Genomic DNA, 15,953 nt, shown 5'->3' with positions numbered 1-15,953 from the left:
CCCCAAGCTCTTCACTTAAAATTCTCCTCTTTCACAAACACCTAGAAAAATCACTTGTTGTTTCTACTCTCTCACCTTACACTAATTTCTTTTACTTTTTAAAAATGTTTACCTTCTAGGTTCCAAGGCAAAAGAGCAGGAAGAGCTAGGCAATGGGGGTTAAGTGACTTGCCCAGGGTCACACAGCTAGGAAGTATTTGAAGCCTCTCTTCTCCATATTGCTCTCTTGGTGATCTCATGCTCCTAATCAGTACAATTATTGCTCTGTAATCACTCCCAGATCTATAGATTCAGCCTACACCTCTCTCCTGATTTTCACTCCTGCCTTGGGTAGCACCCCCTGGATGTCCTCTAGACCTCTCAAACTCAACACATCCAAAACAGAACTCATTATCTAAGCCAGCTCCTTATCCAGACTTCCCTGTGTCTGCCATCTTCCCAGGACCACTGGTTCAAAGCCTCAAGAGCACTCTCCACTCTTACTTCCCTTACTTCCCCATATCCACTTGTCTGCTCTGGTCCATTCTCCTTCTGCACAATGGTTTGCATCCATTGCTTTTTCTCCTTTATCATCACTACCACCTCTTACTTCAGTCTCACTGCCCCGAGTCTCTGCCCTCATCAGCCCAAAGAATAGCCTGAAAACCCAGGTCCAATTGTCTCTCCTCTGATTAAGAAAAGTCAGCAGCTCCCTTATGGACCTAAAAAAAAATACAAATTCCTTAGCCTGGAAATTCAGGCTCTCTATTGCTACCCTCTGTGCCTACTAGTCAAAATGCTGTTTGCTGCTTCTTGAACTCAGCAATCCAGTTCCTGCTCCTATCCCTTTGCAGACTATTTCTCCCACCTCATCTCCTCCTCCAAAGCCTCAGCTTCTCCATTACGGTAGTACTTTCCCCAAACCCCCAACTCTCCATCCTCAAATGCTTTTTGTCCATTTCACGTTGTAGAATTTCGTAGCCCTCAGCATACCTAGGAGTGGCTCAGTGCAAGCTTGCCACTTACTACTGTGTGGTCTTAGACAAATCACTTCACCTCTCTGGGTCCCAGCTTAAGCTTTCATAGCTTAAAACAGCACTGAGATTTTTGGAACACCCCAATACAAAATGAAGGTCCTGTCCAGGTGTAAAGTCTATGATTCCATGATTGACTGGTCTCCCTTCCCTCCTCATCTTTCATTGAAGTCTCGCTCAGTTCTCAATGGCATTATTAATCCCACACATTTCGGGGGCACCTTCTATGGTATGGTTCCCCTCTGAGCTGCCCTCCAGACTTCTTCTGCCATGCCTCAGAAACCTCTTCACCAGGGCAGCTTGGTGGTACGGTGGATAGAGTGCTAATTCTGAAGGATCTGGGTTCAAATGTGACCTTGGATCCTTCCCAGCTGTGTGTGTCACTTAAATTCAATTGCCTAGCCTTTGCCATTCTTCTGCCTTGGAAGAGATACCATTCTAGAGAGAAGGTAAGAGGTTTTAATAATAAAAGAAAAAGCTCTCTTCATCCACTTAGGAGAGGGTCCCAGCCAGCCATGCCTTCCTTCCACTTTGGGATGCACTGGAACGACTTTCTTAACCATCAGGCCTCTGGCTTTGGGTACCTCCTGTCAATGTGGAATCTAGAAGCCCCCCCAACTAGATTTAATGAACCCCAGTTTACTTAGCTTAAAGGTCAAACTTGGGGCTTTCACCTTTAAGCTAAGTAAACTGGGGTTCATTAAGTTTGGGGGCTTCTAGATTCCACGTTGACACTCCTCTTTCAGCTGTCTTTCCTCACAGAATGTAAGCTCCTTAAGGGTAGGGACTATATTTCAGCTTTTATTTGTATTGACAAGACCTAGAACACAGTAAATAAATGGTTATTGACTGACTGATGATTTCAGGATACAAAAAGCCTATCCCAAAGTATCGCCCCCTTCCCCTTCATAGCTCTACCTGGCTTAAATCTCCTTCCATTAGAGTTCAGGTGAGAGAGGAGATGGGGAAGCATCTTATACTTGGGTCCCAGAATGAGGCCGGGTACATCTTCCCCTCTGGCTTCTTGGGGTGCTCTAGATCCTTGGCACCTTGAGGTGTTTCTTCTCTTATGCCATAAGCTTCAGCTCCTAGTGGCTGAGTTCCTCCCAATGCTAGCCAACAATAACCAATTCTACTTAACTGTTTTAACATCAGTGAGCTTTTACAAAGGGATATTTACTTGGAAGATATAAGAACAAAAATACAGATGTTCCTCCTCCAGACCCCAACAAATGGGAGTTGGGAGGCAGGGGAGGAACAGTCTCCTCTATTCTACCTTGGGCTCGAACTGAGCTCGGTTCCTATGGAACGTTCTTCATGCAAAGTTCACATCCAGATGTGGCACGAATGACAAGAGTCCTCCTCTTGATTCCTTTTGGGTTAGGTCCCAAAGGTCAGCCCAGAAGATCATTCCTTGTTCCTTGGGTCATCAATGCTGAGCTGGCTGAAAACTCACCAGGACACCAGAATGCCTGGGAAGAGTCCAAGCATGGGCAAAGCAGCCAAAAAATAATCATCAAGGCTAGTTCGTTGTTGAGAATACCTCCATGGGTCCCAGGTAGGCAGCCAATAAAACAGCTTCTGCTAACTCCAGAGTGAGTGGACCAGAACTAGTTCTAGACTGTCTACACTTGCTCCAAAGTCTCTCCAAGATTCTTCCATTATGCTTCATCATGATTCTCTGAAACAGGCCTGCCCAGGGAGTACCAGGGATTTGCATCTGTGGATTAGCCAGGCCCCCTCTATGTAGGTAAAGGGCCAGTGACTCTAAAATCAGAAGGTGTGACTCTAAAGAAATGGACCTAGCAGACTCCAGAGTCTTTCCATCCCAAAGAGTATGGATTCCCTCCAAACGGATGTAAACTGTACTTGATAAATGGCAGCTGTAAGCAGCATCCTTGGGAGATCACGTGTTGATTCCACTCTTCGGATGCTTTTGGATGCCTCTGTGCAGTGTGGGTTGCTTTCTCGTGGATATTCCTTTTAGTGGAAAATCTTTATCTTTAGAGGATAAATCTGATTTTTGGATATGGCCCAAAGTTAGTCATTGCTAAGTCTGATGGAATATCAATGGATCAAACCAAGTGATTTCCCATTTTGCCTTTAAAAGGTTTTTTTTTTAAGTGGTCATTAGTTAAGGCTTTGGCCTTACTTCCTGGGGTATCTTGTTCCTAAAGAGGTTACTACCTTGTTAACTAGTTACTAAGTTTTTAATTAGTCTAGTGGTGATGAGCCCCTCTGTTCTTAGCTAGGGTTGGACCTCAGCACATACAATACTGCTGGGACTTTTACACTTAGCTTAGTTTGATAAAAGCTGTTAGTGCAAAGTGTGGGTCCAAAGGCTTTGCAAGCAACCAATGGGAAGGCAAGAAAATGAGTTGCAGGGGCAGCTCCATATTTCAAGCTTGGAGTCAGGAAGACCTGGGTCCAAATCTAACCTCAGACATTTGCTAACTTTCTTCCTCTGGGCAAGTCACTTAACCTCCATTTCCCAGCCCTTATCACAATACTTAGTATTGATTCTAAAACAGAAGGTAAGGGTTTAAAATACAGAAAAAGAAAATGAATTGCATCTCTCCCCCATGGGTGCGCTGGAGAGAGCCTGTTGTTAAATTTTTAATGTAACCAGTTAAAACTGGGAAAAAGTCAAACTCCAAATTGGAGTTTGATTTATTCTTTTTTTTATTGTCTAGACTTTAATAAATGATGGAGAAAACGCTGACAATGTAGCTTAAACTGAAGAGTGTGTCATGTGCATTCTTTTCCCTGCTGAGAGGCAATGAAATATTTACCAGCCCAATACACCCTTACTCCTATCCTTCCTGAGATAGCCAATTATCCTCCTGCCTCTTTTTCTGCTTAGGGAAGTAAACTGCACAGATAAACTTTTCTTTTCTTTTCTTTTCTTTTCCTTCCTTCCTTCCTTCCTTCCTTCCTTCCTTCCTTCCTTCCTTCCTTCCTTCCTTCCTTCCTTCCTTCCTTCCTTCCTTTCTTTCGCAATGGGGGTTAAGTGACTTGCCCAGGGTCACACAGCTGGGAAGCGCCTGAGGTCAGATTTGAACCTAGGTCCTCCCATACATCAGCCTGGCTTTCTATTCACTCAGCCCCCTAGCTTCCCTCCAACTCAGTTATTTCTTACAAGATTGCTCTACCCACAGGGACAGGTTTTCAGAAGTGAGGAAACCGGTTCACTTATATTGCTTCAAAGAGCAAAAAGTGGGGTTTTAATAAAGAATTTTAAAAACATATTGTTTAAAGAGGGAAATGTGTTTTTCATGATAATACATATATAACCCAGATCCAATTGCTTGCCTGCTCCAAAGGGGGAGGAAAAAGGAGTGAGAGAGACAATTTGGATCCTATAACTTTGTTAAACTAATGTGGAAATTGTAACATGTAATTGATTTTAAAAATAAATGTAATAAAATATTTACATTAAAAATATATATTGGACCACTGCTGGGTTTATACCCCAAAGAGATAATAAGGGGAAAGACTTGTACAAAAATATTTATTGTCACGCTCTTTGTGGTCAGCAAAAAATTGGAAAATGAGGGGATGCCCTTTGACTGGGGAATAGCTGGACAAATTGTGGTATCTGTTGGTGATGGAATACTATTGTGCTCTGTCTATGCTAATCTGTGCTAGTTTTCTATATTACAGCTCAAAGGAATAATGAACTGGAGGAATTCCATGTGAACTGGAACGACCTCCAGGAATTGATGCAGAGCAAAAGGAGAACCAGGAGAACATTGTACACAGAGACTGATACACTGTGGTACAATCGAATGTAATGGACTTCTCTACTAGCAGCAATGCAATGATCCAGGATAATTCTGAGGGAGTCATGAGAAAGAACACCATCCACATCCGGAGGAAGAACTGTGGGAGCAGAAACACAGAAGAAAAACAACTGCTTGATCACACAGGTCAAGGGGGATATGACTGAGGATGAAGACTCTAAACGATCACCTTAGTGCAAATATTAACAATATGGAAATAAGCCTTGATCAATGACACATGTAAAACCCACTGGACTTGCTCATTGGGTATGGGAGGGGGGTGAGAGGAGGGGAGAGAAAGAACATAAATCATGTAACCGAGGGAAAATATTCTAAATTAATTAAATAAAAAATTTCAAATTAAAATATATATATATATATATATATGAGGGCGGCTAGATGACTCAGTGGACTGAGAGTCACGCCTAGAGATGGGAGGGTCCTAGGTTCAAATCTGACCTCAGACACTTCCCAGCTGTGTAACTTTGGGCAAATCACTTGACCCCCATTGCCTAGTCCTTACCATTCTTCTGCCTTGGACGGAGTATACAATATTGATTCTAAGACAGAAGTTACAGGGAAGCTGGATGGCTCAGTGACTTGAGAGCCAAGCCTAGAGACAAGAGGTCCTGGGTTCAAATTGAATCTCAAACACTTCTTAGCTGTATAACCCTGGGCAAGTCACTTAACCCCCATTGCCCAGCCCTTACTAATCTTCTGCCATGGAACCAACACACAGTATTGATTCTAAGACAGAAGGTCAAGTTTTTATTATATATAAAAATATATAATTGAAAGATGTTTTGCATGATAATACTAGCATAATCCAAATCAAATTGCTTGCCAGCTCCAGGAGGGGGAGGGAAAAGGGGAAGAGAGTCAATTTGGTTCCTGTAACTTTGGAAAACTGATGTGGAAACTTATTACATGTAATGGGTAAAAATAAAATAATAAAAAATTTTAAAAAAGAAAAATCTTGTTGAGTCTTCTCTCATGCTTGGCTGTTTTCCTAGTTTATAATGTACACACTATATCAGTCTGATTACACATGTATATTAGTTGCTACCATTAGTATTGCCCAGCCTGTGCTCAACAAGATTTTGCTGGTAGAGATCTCTGCATGGCTGCGGAGGCCCCAGGTCACTTCCCTTCCACAGCACAGTGAGGCACCACTTTGGAGGAGACCCTCTGGAAAACGCTTGGGGAAGAACACAGACAAGGCGAGAAGCTCTAGAGCACCCCTTTTCTGAACCACTGGAGGGAGTACACACGACGTGAGATCAGAAATCCTGTTAAGGTCTGAGACTGACTCAGTGGGGCTTGAGTTGTTTTTTTGTTTGTTTGGTTTTTGTTCCTTGCCCACTTCTCTTCCATCTTGGTCTTATTTTGCTTTCTTTTCCCTGAGTGTTTTCTTAGAAACTGGGTTTGAAGATGCCGGGTTTCTGCCCTTTAAATGGCCTCCTATTACTCTCCTCCCTCCATACAAAGTCCTCACACAAAGCTGGAATTCTAAGAGCTGTGACCTATTTCCTCTTTACAAAAAAGTGAAGTCGAATTAACTCCTATTACCTGCCTCACAGGGTTGAAGGAAGTGCTTTGCACCGCAGATAGGATGTCCAAACCTCGTGCAGACTTTCCAGTGGATACTTCTCCATCAGTAAAATCACAATTTCATCATAAAAAAAGAGCTGTGACCCTGGGCAAGTCACTTCACTTCTCTTAGCCTCAGTTTCCTCATCTGTAAAATGAAGCTCGAATGAGATCATTGTAAAGCACTTAGCACGGTGCCTGGCCCACAGGAAGCGGTCTGTAAATGTTGCTACCGTTATTGTTATTTCCCCACCTCCATTGCTTCTTGCTCTCACACTGTTTTCTAGATCTGGAGTTCCCTCCTCCCGGTAGCTAGCCCAACCTTTGGAAGTGCTAGCTTTCCTAAGGCCAAATTCAAATGCCACCCCCGGATTCCCGAAGTCATTAACAGCCCTTTCCCCTCTAGAATCCACTTAACGCTTTTCTCGCCATTCCCTCTAAGGCTATTTTTAAACCTGGGCTTTCTTCTTATCTAAGCCTCCGCGGAAGTAGGGACCATCTCACCCCGCCGCAAAAAGTCCTGGATAAATACTAGGTACCTGAAATTAAAGGGGAGGCGTCGGGGCATGGGAAGTCACCGCTTAGGGATGGGTGGTCCCCGCTCTCCAGCGGCACTCACGGCCTATGGGATGACAACCCCCAAACTGAGGAAGCGCACCCCTTTCTGCCTTGAGGACAACTCCAGAAAATGGAGCCCTCGGGAATAGGCTGGGCCCTTTCCCCCGCCAGGCAAGGAAGTGGTCCAGGCAGCGGGGAAGAGCGAAAGCTTAAGGACTGTTTTCTTTCTCTTCCTTCAGTTGCCCTGTTCTAATTTGGTTACTGTCGCTATTTCTTTGTGTCTTTATGTAGCTTCTTAAGGCCCAATTTTTGTTTCTTTGTCTCCCTTTTCTCAGGTCTGGAAAATCCTAGTTCTCAGAGGAAAGGCGTGTGGGAGGAGGATTGGGGATGGTGAGAGGGGGAGGAGGAGAACAGACAATCTCAGCAGCTCTGGCTGCGGGGGCGGCCGTGGCCGAAGGTGGAGCCTGACAATTCATTGATTTTGAAAAATAACTTCAAATCCACGCCGAAGAGCCTGGAGATACAAACACGGACCCGGCCAAAGCCACACACCTAGCACACACCTGCCGCCCTGGACAGCGCCACACGGAAGCACTCCCCAGGGCTCCCCAGTCCCACCCGCACACGCTCCCGACCACTTGGCGCGCCAAGCAGATCTCCCCACTCTCCTACCGGGCCACAACAGCTTCCCCCCTCGGTGGATCCAACCTGTCACCTGGGGGGGAGGGGAATGTTCCCTCCCGCCTTTTCTGGAGCTCTGCCCTTCCCGCCCAGTGCCCCCTTGGCTCACATCAAATAGCAGACACGCGGGGAATGCAGGGGGCGAGGGAAGGCAGGGCAGCCGGGCCCTGCCCTGAGCCCACGACCCTGGCCCCCGGGGCTCGGCGGCGCCTCCAGAGGGCGGTCGGGTGGGAGGGAAGGAGGCAGGGAGGGGGCGCCGAGAGCCCTAGGCTGCGGGGGTGGAAGGATGTGCGTCATGGGGAGCGTGGGCAGGAAGGGGGGCACGTGGAAACCCGGGGCCGGTGGCTGGCAGCTCAGGCCCCAAAAATAACCCGGGGGGAGGGGAAGGAGAGGGGGAGGTGTCACCTCCACCCGCGCCGAGGCTGGCAAGCCAGGGAGCCTCCCCCTCCTTGAGAAGACCACCCCCCCTGTCCCGGGCTGGCCGCCCTGTGGCTAGGAGAGGGCGAAGGGGCAGGACTTATTTGCGGAAGGCTCCCCACCCCACCCCCACCCTTCGGACAGGAAATGGTCTGAGCTCGGGGGAATGTCGACCCCGCGAAAGCAGAGAGTGCACCCAAGCCCTCGAACCTTCCCCGGCCCGCCACCCACCGGCCCTTTCAAATGTGTTTCAGTGAGGGGGCATTGGGCAACAAGACTGAGAATTAAGGGGCTAGGGGCTCGTGGGCCGGGGAAGAGGCCTCCTCTCTCTGCTTGTGCCCCTCCCCAAGTATCTCTGGGTCCTGAGCAGCGGGGTGGGATTCAGGAGCCCCCTCATTCCTTCCCTCCCCTTTCTAGTCGTAGGAGTGAGTGTAATGAAAACCATATGGAGCTAGCAGAAATGGGGGAGGCGGCTGGGGGGGAGGGGATTGGTTGGAGGGGAGAGAAGACTAGCTCGGTAAATCGAGGCGGCTCTCTGAAATCGCCTCGCCCCTAGAATTCACCTATAGAAAACTTCAGTCAAGATTTCCTGGCATGCAGCTGACCTATGGCACAGAGCTATCTACGCTGGGACCCCCCCCCCCCCCATGTCCTCGGTGGAGAGCTGAAGTTCTTAGCATCCTCCAGGTCGTACCTTTTCTCGCGTGGACCAGCCAAACTGAAGTTTGGCCCTAGGAATATAAACTCGAAGGGATAAAAAAAGAGGAAGGCGGACTACTGTGGAGCCCTCCAATCCAGGGGTTGGAGGCCAGAGGTTCACTCACTAGCAAACCCATTGTTGATCCCGTAAAGTAGCACACTGCTATCCATTAGAAAACGTCAACACATCTATTTGGTGGGTCTTACAATGACTAATCCCCACTCTACTAATTCCTACCATTGGATCATATTAAACATCAGTGGAAACCTCTAGGATAAAATGGGGCGATGAGCATCTCTGAGGGTGATGGGAGAATCTTCAAGCCCTATTCTTAAAATTGCCTTCTGGCTCGGGAGAACATTACCACTTGTTTCCTTCCATCTGCTAGGGATCTTTTTTTTAACAGTTGAGAAAATTATGCTTGTTTCTTAATAGATGAGGAAACCGAGGCCCAGAGAGAGGTTAAGTGATTTGACCAAGATCATACAACCAGGATGCAGCTGGCAACAGAGGGAAGATTCGAACTGTAGACCTCTAATGCAAATTCAGAACGCTTTCCGCCACAAGGGGAGGGGAAGTAGGAGAGGAGATGACCAGATGAGTTTCCAGGCGGATAAAGATAGCATCCCAGAGGTCCCTTTCCTGAAATACCGGCTCATATAGACACACACTCTGGGTTCCTCTCTCCATCCCTCTTCCCATTATACCACCAAGACTAGAGGCCCTAGGAACCAAGAGACCGGGATCGTCTTTGTGTGTGGTTGTATTTGTATAGCAGCTCTCGGGGCGTACCTGCGCGTGGTAGTGGAACTCCATTCCAGGTTGGCTGGGGCTGGGAAGCTGGAGTTGGGGGGGCAGGGATGGATGCCTGCTTGGGCACTCACGTGGGAGCGAGGGCGGAGAGAAGGCGGGCTTTGCATCCGGAGTGGGCAGCCGAGAAAGCTCCTGGCCCCGCCCTCCCCAGCCTTGCCTGGGTCACCGAGTCCCCTCCTCGGCGCCCCAGCCCTGAGTCCCCGCCCACGCCTCCGCCCACGCCTTTCCACCGCCCACTCCCTTTCCCCACCCCCCTCTAACTTCCTGCAGTCTCGGCCAGTCTCTCCCTCCCTTCTCTCTCCCGGGCTGAGGTCCCGGCGCCCGCCCACCGCCTCCAGCTTTGCCCACGCCCCCAGCCCGCCCGGCAACCAGCGCAGCGCCGGGCCCGCTCCCCCGTGCGTCCTGCGGGGGAGGAGGCGGCAAGCGCAGCCGGGGAGGGGGGCAGAGGCACCGAGACAGCCACAGAAAGAGGAGACGTGGAGCCAGGGACCGAGCCCGGGCAGCGGCGGGCACTAGCCGGAGCACTGGGCACCGAGCTCCTGGGAGAGATCAAGGCGGCCTGGAAACGGCGAAGGGTACCCCGGAGGGTCTCCTACCGTCCATGCACAGGGTGCCCTCCCCTCCAGCTGAGCAGCCGCCGGGCGGAGGGGACAGCGCCCGCCGGACTCCGCAGCCTCGAGCCAAGTGAGTGGGGCCCAGTGGGCTGGGCTGGGGAGGCAGGGAGAGTCTTCCGGGAGGGGACCGGCTGTGGTGGGGTCCGGCGACCGAGAGGGTTGAAGGTGAGGAGAGATCGGGTGTGGGAGGGTGAGGCCGTGGAGAAGGAGGCCCGGGGCTCTGTTAGTGCCGAGTACTAGAAGAATATTGCCAGGTCCCTCGTTTCCTGGCCCAGGCACACCCTGGCAGGCTCGGAGCTAGCCGGCACCGGGAAGCCCCGTCGTTTAGGGTTGGCCTCGGTGCCCCCAACAGGCTCAGCCTGGAGACTGACACGAGCAAGGCAGAGGAGGCTTTTCAGGTGCTAAAAGCAGACTTCTTTGAGAGAAGAGGGCTGGGGCAGGAGGGGGATGCTTGCATTTCCCGTCTTTTCTGGTCCTTTGTAACACTGGCACTGCCCTAGCGCCAGGCCACTATCGTAGCCCCCTAGTCCTTCACTACCCCCCTTCCGCAGAGGTGGATGGGAATAGAGAGAAGTGGGAGGCAGGAGGTGGGGGCCCCAGGGGCGTTTGCACCCACACACTCAGCCACTGTGGAAGTGTGCGTGGGCAGAACAGCTCCTGAAGGGAACAATGAATACACCCTTGCCCTCCTCTCCCTTGGCACCGGGGCGCTGAGAGGCCTTGGGGGCTTTAGAGGGGGTGGAAGAAGGTCACTCCAAAGAGGAGCACTGGGGACAGTCTGAAGAGGTGCCCGGTGGACAGGAGAAGGTCAAGGCCTGGGAAGTTGCTGGTGGGGGAAGGGAGGTGCTGCTGGTGGGTAATGGAGGAGCCACACCCCTTTCAGCTCCGATTACAGAGAATTGGGGCTGGGGGGCCCCCTTTTCCCTGGGCTCTCCTGGAAGCCCATCAGAGAGTAGATCGGGAGAGCTAGGGTACTGTTTGGCATGCCCATAGGGAAGAGAGATGCCCTTTGGGATGGGGAGTGGAGTCTTGAGATGACTGGGACCTTGGAAGAGGCCTGGGGAGTGTAGTGGAGACGAGTGCCTGGCCATGCTGGATATCCACTGCCGTGGAGTGTGGGAAAGTCAAGAGTGGAAGCACAGGATAAGGACTTGGGGGCCTCTGGTCCTGGAGAGGTTGGGCACCAGCACCAGGTAGTGGCTGCCTGGTTGTGCCCGGCACATAGTAGGCATTTAAGAAATGCTTGTGGATTAATGCAAGATGAGCGTGGTTTTGGCTTCTCTCCCTTCTGTGGAGCTCCCACTTTCCCAGAGCTGCTAGAGCCTTCAGCTCAGCAGGTGAATAAAGCTTTCAGGAGAGTGGAAACTCTTCAAGAGGAGGAGAAATGGGTTCAGGGGGTAGTGACAGCCTGAGGGAGCTTCTCTGACCCCTCCTCTTCCTATGTGCCCCTTCCTAGGCCCAGTACTCCAACCATGGCACTGCCCCGGACACTGGGGGAGCTGCAGCTGTACCGGGTCCTGCAGCGGGCCAACCTCTTGTCCTACTATGAGACCTTCATCCAGCAGGGGGGGGACGACGTTCAGCAGCTGTGTGAGGCAGGGGAAGAAGAATTCCTGGAGATCATGGCGTTGGTGGGCATGGCCACCAAGCCTCTCCATGTCCGGCGCTTGCAGAAGGCATTAAGGGAGTGGGCCACCAACCCAGGGCTCTTCAGTCAGCCTGTGCCCGCAGTGCCTGTCTCCAGCATCCCTCTCTTTAAGATTTCCGAGACAGCAGGTGGTCGCAAAGGAAGCATAAGCAATGGACATGGAAGTCCGGGAGACAAGGCAGGCAGTGCTCGAAGCTTCAGCCCCAAGAGCCCGCTGGAACTGGGAGAGAAGCTGTCTCCCTTGCCCGGGGGCCAGGGAGGCGGAGACCCTCGAGTCTGGGCAGGGGGAAGCACCCCTGAGTCGGACGTTGGCGCTGGTGGAGAGGAAGAGGCCAGCTCGCCTCCTTTCTCCCCGCCTGCTGGGGGTGGGGTGTCAGAAGGGCCTGGATCCGGTGGGGTAGGGGGTGGTTCTGATCGGCTCGAACCAGAGATGGTCCGAATGGTGATCGAGAGTGTGGAGCGACTCATCAGGAGCTTCCCTCGGGGAGATGCTGGGGAGGTGACGTCCCTTCTCAAGCTCAATAAGAAGCTGGCGCGAAGTGTGGGGCACATCTTTGAGATGGATGACAATGACAGCCATAAAGAAGAGGAAATCCGGAAATACAGCATTATCTATGGACGATTTGACTCCAAGCGCAGGGAGGGCAAACAACTCAGTCTGCATGAGGTAAGGGCCTCAGGGGGCTCCTGGGGCTAGCCACTGCCCCTCTGGACTCTCTGGAAATCGGATTCTTGGTGCCATCACCTGGCTTGAGAATAGCCCCTGTCCCCGCCAGAAGGGGAGAGTTTAGTCCAAAAGAGAGGCCATCCAGTTGTGCTCAGGCACCTAGACCCCCCGCACTTGTTGGGGGTGGCCTCCATCATGCCCAGGAAGCAATAGACTGCCCCCCACCTAAGCTTGTCCTTTGTCCCTCCTCAATCTCCCCTTCTCTCACTGGGCTACCACTTGGGTTCCATTCAGGAAGTTGGGGAAAGAGATGAAAGGAAAAGAAATCACATGGAGCTGGAACTCTCATTCCTGGGCCCTGGGAAGAAGGGAGGGCTGAGGGGTAGGGTTCCCTCGGACCCAGCCCCGTGCCCTGACTCCTCTCTCATCCTTGACCTCTTTGCAGTTGACCATCAACGAGGCAGCTGCCCAGTTCTGCATGAGAGACAACACACTCCTACTCCGGAGAGTGGAGCTCTTCTCCCTGTCTCGTCAGGTGGCCAGGGAGAGTACCTACCTCTCCTCTCTGAAGGGCTCCAGGTGAGGCTCCCTTCCCTGAAAGCTTCGGCGTTCCCAGGGAGCTGGATGCCCTGTTCCTGTGGACTCCAGGAGCAGGGTCAGGGCCATTGCCGGAAGAGTCCTGCCCTCCAGACCCAAACCAACCCCTGTCCCCGAAGCACGGAGGATGAATGGGGTCCTGCCCTCCCTGTTTATCTGAGCTCCCCTCCAAAGAGATTGGGGGAGAGGCCATCTCCCTTCGAACTCTAGTGAAACAGACCTGTGAGCGGTGATGCCCAGCTATGGCCTCCTGGCAGGCTCATTCAGTAGGGGCCAAATGGACCCCAGAGCCGACCTGCCCCGCTTAGCCCACCTCGTTTCCCCACAGGTTACACGCTGAAGAGATGGGAGGGCCACCCTTGAAGAAACTCAAGCAAGAGGTGGGTTTCTCTGGGGTTGGCATGGATGTGAACTCTAGACTCTTATCTCGAGGGGACGGTGGGCATCTTCCCTGCCTCCTGTCGTTCATGCTTCCTCCTGGTGGCACTGCCTGCAGGTTGGGGAGCAGAGTCACTCCGAAATTCTCCAGCCACCCCCAGGACCCGAGTCCTACGGCCCACTGTACCGCCCCAGCTTGGAGGAGGACAGTGCCAGCCTGTCTGGGGAGAGTCTAGATGGCCACTTACAAGGTAAGCTGCCCAGAGTGGACCTCTGAAGGGGCAGGGCCATCAGGGGTTCTTGTGGGGGGGTGGCAACAGAATCTCCTGTATGGAATGGAAACAGGGGGAGCCCTGTGTAATCCCTGCCCCACAGGGGCACGAGTAGAGAAGGAACCCACAGTGCTGGCATATCGGGGGCACTTCGTAAATGCTCTGGAAACTGGCCGAAGGAGTAGCTTGAATAGTGTCCCTGGTTAGCCCTTGGCTGACCCTGGGGCAGGCCAGGTGGATCTCGGGGAGTCTATATTCCGTGTTGCCATCATAATGTGTCTGACCAGTGCCCCATGCCTACAGCTGTGGGGTGCCCCAGGCTGACGCCTCCCCCTGCTGACCTGCCCCTGGCACTGCCCGCCCATGGGTTGTGGAGCCGCCACATCCTGCAGCAGACGCTGATGGACGAGGGGCTGCGGCTTGCCCGCCTTGTCTCCCACGACCGTGTGGGCAGGCTCAGCCCTTGTCTGCCTGCGAAGCCACCCCTCGCAGGTGAGACAGTTGGCACCGTTCCTTGGGGAGAAGGAATACGGAAGCAGGAGGACAGGAGCAGCGCACGGGCCGGGGGAGTCCAGGGTGGGGACGCAGAGGATGGAGAGGGAACGGAAGCACCTGCCTTTGGTGCCTAATTGCTCTGCAGGTCGGGGAGCAGCTGGGGAGGTGGAGGGCTCACCCGAGGGTGGGCAGTCTGAGGGAGGAGAGGAGGTCGCAACTTGGGGGGCAGTTGTGTTTGGGGGAGCTGGGGGCAGGGATGGGTGTGGAAGAGCCAAGCAGGGAGGTGCCAGTGGAGGGAGTGGAAGGGGGGGCAGCTGCTAGGCTGAGAGTGACGCAGCAGGCAAAACCACCAACCCTAGCTCAGTATTTTTAAATGGTGTGTGGGTGGGAAGTGGGGGTGGAGACTGGGGGGACTTGGGCCTGGGGGAGGAGTTGGGAGGTGGCTTCCTGTGTTTCTTTGGCCGCCTTTTTCATCCCCCCCCAGGATTCCCAGAAACTCGTGGGGGGGGGGGGCTGGAGTGGGGTGAGCCTGGGAGGCCCAGGGAAGGGGAGGAAGAGGAGAGCGAGAGAGGGGGGTGAGGAGGAGAGGTCAGAGCCAACTCGCCCCCGCAGCTCCTGCTAGAACCAGAAATTCCAGCAATACAGAGCCAGAGAGAAGGCCTTTCTTGGAGCTTGGGAGCCATGTACAGGCTGGGGCTGGGAGCTGACCCCTTCCTTTGAGCTTTCCCCTTCTTTGGGGAGTCCGTGTTGGGACGGGGCCTTCCACCCCTCTGTGCCCCTCCTAACCTGCCCCATCTCCCTGCAGAGTTTGAAGAGGGCTTGTTGGAACGGTGTCCTGCCCCGGGGACCCACCCAGCCCTCGTGGAGGGCAGAAGGGCCAGCGTGAAGGTGGAGGCCGAGGCCAGCCGGCAGTGAGGGATGTCTACCCTGGGCTAGACCCCTGGACCTCTGCTTCCCACAGATCCTGGACTCTCAGATCCCTGGAATCTAGCCCTCTGATCCTCCACAGACCCTCCCATCTGCCTCCCCTGCTCCATGGGCATTGGACAGCGGGGCATCAAGCAATAAGGCAGCCAGAACAAGGGCAGAATCTGGTGCCCTTGGAGGGAAGGGGATTCCGTGGGAACTCTGCCTCTCAAACACCTCTCCTGGACATTCTGGGGCGGCGCCTCCTCCCTCCATCTCTCACACATTCTAGTTTTGAACCCCTGTCTTGACAGGTAAATAGTTTGGATGCTAGGGGAAATGGAGCCATTCTGGAAGGGTCTCGAAGCCGAGAGTAGAAACTGTTTTCTCGGCCTAAGTGGGGGAGCCCTGAGAACCTTGGCCTTCCCCCCAACTTCCCTCCCTCCTCTCCATATTTGTGTTTCTAGTTTGTCTCTTTAATTTAACAAACGCTGCAGTTTACTCCCACCCCCTCAAAAGAAAAAAACTCCCATCCGTCATCTCTCATCCCCCACTCACCCGGGGGCGCTGTGGGCTCCCCTGTAAAAACCAGCCCTTCCCTTGCTCCCTGTGGAGGGCCTGGGTTGGATTCAGTTCTCCCCCCACCCGGGACTGAACTACAGCGTCTGTGTGAGCAGTTAGAACATCTCTTCTTTCGCACCGTGTACAGTAGATTATTTATTTTGTTATTTTGGAATAAAATTTATTTTATGGCTTAGGAATCATGGCCCCCAGGGTGGGGGTGGCCTGCACTGAGGAGGGTGGAGGTGCAGATTTGATGGG

General features: G+C 52.5%; 2 protein-coding genes across 3 annotated transcripts in view; one reads left to right on the top strand and one right to left on the bottom strand.

The window, feature by feature from the left end:
• Nucleotides 1-9,653, bottom strand: part of NEMP1 (nuclear envelope integral membrane protein 1) — a 52,959-nt gene extending 43,306 nt beyond the window's left edge. Inside the window, exon 1 of the mRNA XM_056797824.1 lies at nucleotides 9,534-9,653. The gene's annotated coding sequence lies outside the window, so the exon portion shown is untranslated. The remainder of the gene's footprint in view (nucleotides 1-9,533) is intronic.
• A 164-nt stretch (nucleotides 9,654-9,817) lies between these two features.
• NAB2 (NGFI-A binding protein 2) lies at nucleotides 9,818-15,892 on the top strand. Of its 2 annotated transcripts, XM_003342185.4 has the most exons (7): nucleotides 9,818-10,238; nucleotides 11,625-12,483; nucleotides 12,929-13,062; nucleotides 13,409-13,460; nucleotides 13,577-13,709; nucleotides 14,034-14,222; nucleotides 15,031-15,892. In XM_003342185.4, the coding sequence occupies exons 1-7, from the start codon at nucleotides 10,156-10,158 to the stop codon at nucleotides 15,138-15,140; spliced, it is 1,560 nt and encodes a 519-aa protein (XP_003342233.1). In that variant the 5' UTR covers nucleotides 9,818-10,155; the 3' UTR covers nucleotides 15,141-15,892. The 2 variants fall into 2 exon arrangements, with proteins under 2 accessions (XP_003342233.1, XP_056653800.1); XM_056797822.1 differs by lacking the exon at nucleotides 14,034-14,222.
• The last annotated feature ends 61 nt before the right edge of the window (nucleotides 15,893-15,953 follow it).

Source organism: Monodelphis domestica, chromosome 5, assembly GCF_027887165.1.
Source record: "Monodelphis domestica isolate mMonDom1 chromosome 5, mMonDom1.pri, whole genome shotgun sequence".
Classification (NCBI taxonomy): domain Eukaryota; kingdom Metazoa; phylum Chordata; class Mammalia; order Didelphimorphia; family Didelphidae; genus Monodelphis; species Monodelphis domestica.
This window is presented reverse-complemented; position numbering and strand designations above follow the sequence as displayed.

Bases quoted from the DNA above. Each gene is read 5' to 3' on its own strand.
- NAB2 (XM_003342185.4), top strand. From the start codon at position 10,156: ATGCACAGGGTGCCCTCCCCTCCAGCTGAGCAGCCGCCGGGCGGAGGG. The intron at 13,063-13,408 runs GTGAGGCTCCCT...GTTTCCCCACAG, and splicing joins TCCTCTCTGAAGGGCTCCAG to GTTACACGCTGAAGAGATGG. The intron at 13,461-13,576 runs GTGGGTTTCTCT...CACTGCCTGCAG, and splicing joins TGAAGAAACTCAAGCAAGAG to GTTGGGGAGCAGAGTCACTC.